The following is a 9,436-nucleotide window of genomic DNA, read 5'->3' as shown; positions in this document are numbered from 1 at the left end:
GAGATGTTAAACAGTTGTATAAATTTGAATTAATTTTCAAAAATTAGTTAACAACACTGTAAAAATCTTATTAAAAATAAAGACGATGTGGTATTATTGCCAAAGAGAAAACTCTAAACAAAAGACCAAAAATGACACCGACATTAACAACTATAGGTCATCATATCATACCGCCTTCAACGATAAGTAGAACCCATACAGCATAGTTATACAAACTCGTGACATGCAATCAACTGTCAAATTAAAAAAAAACCTCACTTGTCGACGGCGTTTGGTTAAAGCAGATTACAATGCCTCAATAATTGAATTAAATGTCTATACAAAGACAGCATTAGGTAAAACAATAGAGCATACATCGAATACCTGATACGGGCCCGCTGCTTTAACAATATATGTAGCTCTATATGTACCACTTCACCCCTCACAAAATGCACGTGTGTACCGAGATACAAATTGGGATGTTATGAATGGATGTTATGAATATGAAATATTTTGTTGAGAAATACCATCAATGTCAAACCATTACATATATATATATATATATATATATATGCATATTTTTATAGATCGTAGGTTGTAGTTTTGGAAGAGGCAGTAAACTGAAGAAAATCCTACGAGAGGTGGACTACAATTTCAATATGCTCAGTAATTTAGGCATGGATTTATTGTTTGGATTGTTTCCATTCCTTCGATTTTTTCCGTTGAAGCATTCAAAAATGTTAAAAGAATTCGAAGAGCAGAAGAACGAGATGATGAATTTACTTGCAAAGATAGCGGTAAATATATTAAATATAAAATCAAATTTGGTGCAACTGTCATACAAGTGAGAGGTTTGGCTAGCTATAAAACCAGGGTCAATATATCATTTTCTTCATAAGAAAATGCCTGAACCATATCAGGAAAAGACAGTTGTTATCAATTCGTTTGATGTGTTGATTTTTCCATTAGATTAGGAGTTTTCCGTTTTGAGTTTTCCGCGGAGTTCAGTATTTTTGTGATCTTACTTTTTTCTTTATAGTTATTTAAGCTTTTCCATAATCTATACATCATTGCATTGCAACAGGTGAAAGCTTAACAAAATATTGGTTTTGTCTGTGCATTTAATGTCTTTTGATCAAATTAATACACAAGTACCCTTTGTTTTACAAATATAAAAGGAACAAAAAATAAACAAAACTATTAAACTCTTATAAATTCACATTCGATTAAGGACAATAACACGATTCATGGAAAATGAAAAACTACAAATCATTTATCATTTGAATAATCGCTACCAATTGTTTTCTTTCTGAGATTTTGGTACCTTCTTGGATTGATAGCTCACTTAACATCGACACAGACGACTCTGTGGTGATTATAGCACTGTATAACATTGCGTTCAGTTCTCACAACGCATGTACAAATAAGCAAGAAAACTATCCGTTGTCAGGTTTGTAAACATACGAATTTGACACAAGCATTTGCATAGAAGTTATTCGTATATATTAGTGTCACAACAAAAAAAAAATAATAGAAGTTGATCAAACATATACCTTCATCTTATAAAAATGAAGTAATATTTATGCTAAGAACGTTTTACCTTTAGAAAGAAAATCCAGAACATAAGGGGGTGTATCAGAACATGATAGAGGAAGTTACAAAGACAGATAAAGAAGGAAGGCCACGACTGAAAGTAGTGAATGTAAAAGCAACTATGTTGAATGTAGTATCAGCAGGTATTTATTGAATTATATTTTCCCACCAAAACAAGCCATCTGTAGATTAGGGAAAACACAGGCATGAATTTTACAAATTGGTAGAAAAACCTTCACATTTTAAAATTCAATTGTAATAATGAGGGCCCTCATGGGGTTTTTGATTATGTGATTACTTGGCCGTTTTTTTAATGATTATTTGATTATTAAGCCAAATATTTCATGATTATTTGATTACCTAGGACTGTATTTTTAGTTTATGATTATTTGATTACTAAAGATAAGCAAATATTTAATGATTATGTGATTATATTGGCAAAAAAATGGTGATTATGTGATTACTAGGACCCCCCCATGAGGGGCCTCAATAATAGCAGGACAAGTTGAAAAAATACTTTAAACTTCAATCCCTTAACCGATTGTTTTTTTTTTACGTTACGGACGACTGTAGCGCCACCTAATTAATTCCCCTTGCTATTGCTGCTGGTAGAACTTGACGACAACGGACGTTTCAAAGGACTTGCTTTCCAACTGAAATCATTTTACTTGTCTATATCAGGCAAATTAACAACTTCATTGATTATTCATATAGTCATATCTATTTAAGAATTGAATGCTTCTTTTTATGATTTTATTAGGATATAAAAGCATTGACAGAAATACCTTTGTATCTTCAGAAGCACTTCATATATGAAATATGTGCACGATCAACGATTTATCAACCCTATAACAACTATAAAAAGAAGCATTCAATTCTTATAATAAAATTTCTATCCTTCAACCATGACACTAAGAGTTATATTACCAATTTCGGTTTTCTCTCAGTGCATTATTTTAACATTGTCACAGATAGCAAGTACAATTATATCTGTTCTTTTTATTCGGGAATAGAATATGACACTGAATTGCATTAAGATTGCTGTCAGCAAATACAAATTACGAATTCTAATAAAACATACATAAAATGTGATTATTATTGTTTAGTTTTATGATAATTATTAGATAATTTAATTCTCATTGCCTTTTTTGACATATTTATGCCTTCCGAACAACGTCAATTTACACTTCTTATCGTCAACTCATATGAAAATGCAAGAGATAAATTTTAATTTAAATGAATGATAGACATTTGCATGACCACAAGAAGCCCGTGTTGATTCTGATTTGTCTATTTAAAAATTTCGTCAGACGCCTGGCATTTATAGCGTTTAGTTTTTATATTTACTTCACTAACACTACAAATGGAAAATATGGCCCTCAATGCTTTCCAACTTTGTAATTGTTCAGCTTTATAACTGTTTTGATCTGAGTCACTGATAAGTCTTAAGTAAACGAAACAAGTATTAAGGTATAAGCTTCGTACCTTTGATAACTATTCACAGAGGAAAAAAAGATACAAGAGGGACAGTGAAACTCTAAGATGTAACGCCATGGCTAAAAATAAAAAGACAAACAGACAAATAATAGTACAGAAGACACAACATAGAAAACTAAAGACTAAGCAACACGAACCCCACCAAAAACTGAGGGTGATCTCAGGTGCTCCGGAAGGGTAAGCAGATCCTGCTCCACATGTGGCACCTGTCGTGTAGCTTATGTTATTACAAATCCGATAAATAGTCTAATTCGGTAGGTCACATTCATGAAAAGGAGAGGGTATTGTAGTAACGACATAAGCAAAATATCCATATCATCTGTGAGGTTATTCCGTAACGGTCAAGGAAATCATGATAGGAAATACAAGCGCGGGAATATCGCATCAATTGGAAGATATAAAATCCGTATGCAAGCGCTGCTGAAATGTTGCTTCATAGAAACAGAAAGTTCACAATTGGGAAGCTGAAATCATCTCTTTTGTCATAAAGTTTTGTTTTCAACCGACCCTCATTGTCAATTGTTAGATGTTAGTCACGATATGAGGCAGACTTAACTGTATATGTAGTATCCTTAATCTCCAGTTCGATGGGATAGATTTCTTTAACATAGTCACCAAATTTCGTATTATTTAGTGAGAGAACATCATCTATATAGCAGAACGCAAAGTTAAAGGATATTGCTCACTACTTATCTTTCTTCCTAAGAAGTTCCATATGAAGTCAACCTCATAATAATAAAGAAACAAGTCGGCAAGAAGAGGGGAACAATTGGGTCCCATTGGAATTCCGACAGTCTGTTGAAAACACGTCTTCCAAACGTAATAAATATGTTGTCAATCATGAAATCAAGCATCAGATAATGTCAGTTTCAGAGAATGTTTTATTTGAATCTGAGTGATTATTTACAAAGTAGGATTCATCCCTAATTCATTTCTCAAGCAGTTTATGTAATGATATTTACACACAAAAACGATGTTGTTTGAGGCTTTATCTGCGGGGTAATTGTCATGGAGGTAGGATAAGTGTTTGGAAACATTTGGGTCTGTTAAAATTGACGTAGCGTGGGTATTGATACACTCATTCAGTTTCTTTATTCGGATTTGTATCAACGACCTCACAGCCTTAATCCATTCGGAAAGAGTATCTTCGTCCTCTTTCTCGCGATTAGCCTATGGCCTGTCATAATCCGCGACTGAATCCATCAGTAATTAGAAGTTGTAATTCCAATTGATGGATTTAGGCTGAAGATTTCGGACTTTTAGATAACAAATTTCGCAGGGAAGTGTTATCAACAATGTTGAGGTCTTGGGTAATAACGTGGCCAGCAGGATTATATGTAAATTAGGAACTAGCACAGGTGCAATCAGAAGGTTTAGACTTAAAGTCGTCAAAATAAGATCCAGCAAAACGTGTTTGTAATTGAAAATTTTAGTTGCAACTGGTTTGGTATAGGTATAAGAAATTATTGGTACAGACTGATTTTAAAAACAAGGAGGTATTTTCGAATGAACTAATTTATGATGAAGGATATTGCCTTAGTTGATGCCATGGATACCTTTGTTGTCAAAGGTAAGTTTAAGAAAAGATCTTTCCTCTTTTCCTCTTTTTCAATGCGAACTGGTTTGAAAAGTCTGTGACTTGCAATATCCGAAATGATAGCTGTAAGTTTGTATTGTTTTGAATGAGGGTTTGTAACAGTGGTTTTGAAACTTTCTAAAGTAAATGTTTATGTAGGATTTGCATAGTGTAAATCGGATGGCAAATCATGCACAAGACAAGTGAAAATTATTGAAAATACTATTTTCATCATCATATCTGATAAAGCATGTTTAATCGGAACAAAAATGGACAGGAATTCATGCTATTTTGTTTGATTTGATTTCTCTCGAGTTTCAAATCTACTTTTTTGTTCTTACAGAACAAAAGCCGTACCCAAAATTGAAGTGACTTTTCCCAAGCACTTATGAGGAAACCTTTTTGATTTTTGTAGTATGATGTTTTGGTGATCCTTTTCAATATTTGTTTTGGTTAGATGGTGTCAATAACGACAATGGTGTCTCATACATATGTTCAAACTGAACTCCACTTGAAATCAAAATTCTGATAATTTTCTCTGACAATACATTACTTATCTAAATAAAATTTGGTATCATTAGTGTAAATAAAATTATCCATGTGTTGCACTCGTCGGACCTAAAGGTGTGCTAGATGCCGTTCGTGAATCTGAACGAAAACATTTGTATATCCTGGGTCAAAATTGACACCGGAAATGGATCCAAGCGAATGACAAGTGTTTTATTTTAACCATATATCTCAAATAACTCGTTTTATTTAAAAAAAAAAAAAAGCATATTCTAGATTGATATACACTTATTCTTTGTAGGGTATAATACAACAAGAGGCACACTTCTTTCACTTGTTCACATCCTTGCAACACGACCGGAACTTCAAAAGTTACTACAGACAGAAATTGACAATGTCATAGGATCTGACAGAAAACCAACTCTCCGTGACAGAGAAAATTGTCCGTTAATCGAGTCTGTTCTATTGGAAACCTTGCGATATATATCACACGTTCCATTATCAGTATTTCATTTTACTGCAGATGATTGTGAAATAAATGGTTACAATATACAAAAAGGAACAACTGTAAGCAAAATTGTAAAGAGTTATTTCCCTTTAATTTGATATACTAACGGTGTTAAAAACTCAAGTAAAACAAAATAGGATTTGAATGCTTAAGAATCTCCATTATATATATTTAAAAGATTAATAAAAAATAAATACATCCATAAAATCAAGATGTTATTCAACGCTATTCATTGCTCTTTGTCATAGAAGCTTGCACAATAAACATGTTGTTATTGAATTTAAACATGAACTAGACCATACATAACTTAACTGCAAAATGATGACATTATGGTTTTGGTTTTGGTTTTGGTAAAGAATGTCCATTATTAATATTTTGGATACTTAAAATTTGGTTTGATATTTAGAAATGTGACAAAATGTTGTTTTAACCTGAAATGACACATTGTGAAGCAGTGATACTAAGATTATAGCAACGATAAAACTAATTTTAAAAAAGGTCACAGTCCATAATAAAATTAAGGAAATTGGGCTCTACCTATTTACGTCTAACTAAGGAGGTTGTCTTATCTCTCATACAACATAAGAAGTCTGAAAAAGATTTTAGAAGATAATTTATCACTATTTATAATTTGGTCGATGCCACTTCTAATGCACTATTATTCAAAGTATATGTACTGAATTTATTCATAAAATGCTTCTCTTAAACTCTGCGTTGACAAACCAAACGTTTTTATTTTGAAACAACTGCATCAGCCAAAATTTACCACAGAAAGTTTTACGATTGTGTTGACATTTTCGGTTTTTAACATTTAAACGTACAAATTTTTATAAAATGTTATTTGCATTTAAAAATTATGGGGCATTTATGTACACCATGCAGATAAAAACATATGTTAAAATGTACTCTTGCTTATAATCGACTCATAAGTTCGGTGATCATATTCCAAACAAAACCCAAACGTCTGTATAACCTGTATAACCTGATTATATAGGATGAACAACAAGTCATTGTATAGGTACGACACCTGTAATCAAAATAAAGATATATTGTATGAAAACAAATTTGAAAACTATTTAATAGACATTTTTTCAGTTTGCAGAGTGTTCATCCATAAATTTTGTTGTTTTATATCTATAATTAGATAATCCCAAACCTTTGGACTGCCCATCGTAATGAAAAAGATTTTGAACATCCATATACGTTTATTCCTGATCGATTTCTAGCCAAATCTGGTAACTTGGTTCCAGCAACAGACCCACTCCGGAAAAGGTAAAGTTTGTAATCAAACGTACACATTATTTCAAGATCTTTTAAAATCAAATATGTTAATAGACGTGTTTGCGAAATAAAAACAGAAGTATTGAAATACCGTAAAAATCAACGAACAAGCAAATTGAACATATGAAGAGTGACACAATGTACAATGAGTCCTGATGCTCTGTTGAACATCGTCTGTTACTGATATTCGCAACTGGGTGACCATGAATTCATCATCAGTATTTTGTAAAAATAAATTTTAGTGTTATCATATTTTATTATTCAAAAAGACAAATGGTTTACAACTGAGTAACGTTTTTTCCAACTAAACTTTGCTTTATCATGTATAGAATAATAATTATTATTTTGACAGCTCATAAAAGATGTATATTAAGATTACAACGAAAGGCAAAGTATACTTAATTTGGGAAATATTTGAATTAAGTTTGCATGTTTTTTAAACTCATAGCACCATATCCCAATACCGACAATCTGACAAATGTGAAGCATTTAAACTGCCAGACAGACAATCAATCAAGAATGTACAAAAACATGTCTGCTACTGTAAAGAATATACGTCAAAAGCGGCACAAATATACTTTTTTAATATTTAATAACGATTTTCCTCAATAACTTAGTTTTTTTTTATTGATATCAACAATTCTATTTGAAAGAAATGAGAATATCACCGTTCTAAATGCAAACAATAAAAACTTAAAATACCAAACTCCAGGAAACACTCCAAATGGAAAGTCCTACATACAATGCTCAAACACATCAAATGAATAAAAAACCAACTGTCATATTCCAGACTTATTATAGGCATTACTTATGTAGACAATGGCGGATAAAACTTGTTTTTTTAAACGTGGTTAAAGTGCAAAATACAACCGTTCACATAAAGTAAAATATATACATTGGTATTCGTCTGATATACAAAACAGCTTTTTAACGATAATATTGAATTAGTTTTAGATAGAGTGCAATCTATTATACGTAATTCATTCTAATGGTAAGATTGAATCGCTGCAAGAATTTTACGAGAAGTTTGAAGAAAATGTTTTGCATTTTTTAAACAATTCTTTGCAATTTTAAATAATTACAGACATGAAACATTTCTTACCAAACTATTCTTTGAATGTTAAATAAGGCAACAGTAGTATACCGGTGTTCAAAAGTCATAAATCAATTGAGAGAAAACACATCCGGGTTACAAACTAAAACATAGGGAAAACTATAAAAGGAAACAAAGGAACAATAGGAATACTGAAGTGAAACAAAAACAAACGCCAACATACATATACACGACATATTTGATAACATCTGCCATATTCCTAATTTGGTACAGGACATTTTAAGAAAAATAGTGTTTTGAACGTTATTTAATGACTAGCCAAATCTCCCGCTTTTTGACAATGTAAAACAATTATTACTAAAATGACACCACTACGTGACAGAAATACAGCACAAACACATGCACGAACATTCCTTACAGAGACACGCATTAAAAGTAACGAATTCGTTCCTTCTGTTATATTCAATCTTGGTTAGAAAATCTGTAGACAATTGTTTATGTTTTGTAGTTTGATGCCGTTTGGTGTGGGAAAAAGATCCTGTATTGGTGAGGTATTTGCCAGATCAAGAATGTTCCTCTTTCTTGCAACTTTGTTGCAAACGGCTTCAATCGAAAAACCAGATAATGAAATTATTGCTGAGTTTGGGTTAGATGACCTGAATCCCGGTCTGGTGATGCAACCGAAGCCCTATAAGATCAAATTCGTTATGCGACAGTGATTACAAAACAGTAACACTACAGCTAAATTGAAGCAAAAGTAATCATAATACCGGAGAATATTTGGCATGTAGGACATAATGATGTGTCTGGTCACCACGTATACGATACATTTTTTTTTTATATATATTCGTGGTAAAGTTTCAATTTAAGGTATTCCTTGTGAAGTCATGGTCAATTTAAGTTAAAACTTAGTAATCATGTTTATTATGATATGCCTGTCCCATTTTTGTATTGACCAAAAAGTAATAGTTTAAAGTATTTACCTTTTAATTAATCTTATTATTGGACATTCATTTAAACATCAAAGCGTAATGTATTATGAAATAATAAATGTATTGTACAAATAAATTTAGAAGATATTTTTACTGTCCAAATACGACAAAAGGGTGAATACTTCTGAAATGGAAGCAATGTCCTTGGGGTTTTACATAAATAAAAGAATGACATGGTAAGCAACACAAATATCACTTTACAATCGGATTTCGTTCTGTTTTGAAATATTTGGTGTTCTTTGCCTTCATCAATAAAACAAAATGAATACATAAAAACTTGAATCCCATTTGCCATGAAAACTGAACTAAAACTATTGCAAGAAACCGCTTTGACAAGATCTTGAATATGCCGATTAAATGTTCAATCGAATCCTTGTAAGATATTTTGCAATTGAAGGTAAAAAAATAAATAAATATTTCCTTTACGTTTAACAGCATAAAGGGCGAAA

General features: G+C 31.8%; 1 protein-coding gene across 1 annotated transcript; it reads left to right on the top strand.

Annotated features, from left to right (window-relative positions):
- Positions 1-575: 575 nt before the first annotated feature.
- LOC139501545 (steroid 17-alpha-hydroxylase/17,20 lyase-like) lies at positions 576-8,972 on the top strand. The gene is made up of 5 exons (XM_071290659.1): positions 576-776; positions 1,586-1,715; positions 5,454-5,719; positions 6,805-6,932; positions 8,504-8,972. The coding sequence occupies exons 1-5, from the start codon at positions 639-641 to the stop codon at positions 8,712-8,714; spliced, it is 873 nt and encodes a 290-aa protein (XP_071146760.1). The 5' UTR covers positions 576-638; the 3' UTR covers positions 8,715-8,972.
- Positions 8,973-9,436: the final 464 nt, after the last annotated feature.

Source organism: Mytilus edulis, chromosome 13, assembly GCF_963676685.1.
Source record: "Mytilus edulis chromosome 13, xbMytEdul2.2, whole genome shotgun sequence".
In the NCBI taxonomy this organism is placed as follows: domain Eukaryota; kingdom Metazoa; phylum Mollusca; class Bivalvia; order Mytilida; family Mytilidae; genus Mytilus; species Mytilus edulis.
The sequence above is the reverse complement of the archived record's forward strand: the minus strand, read 5'-3'. Positions and strand labels throughout refer to the sequence as shown.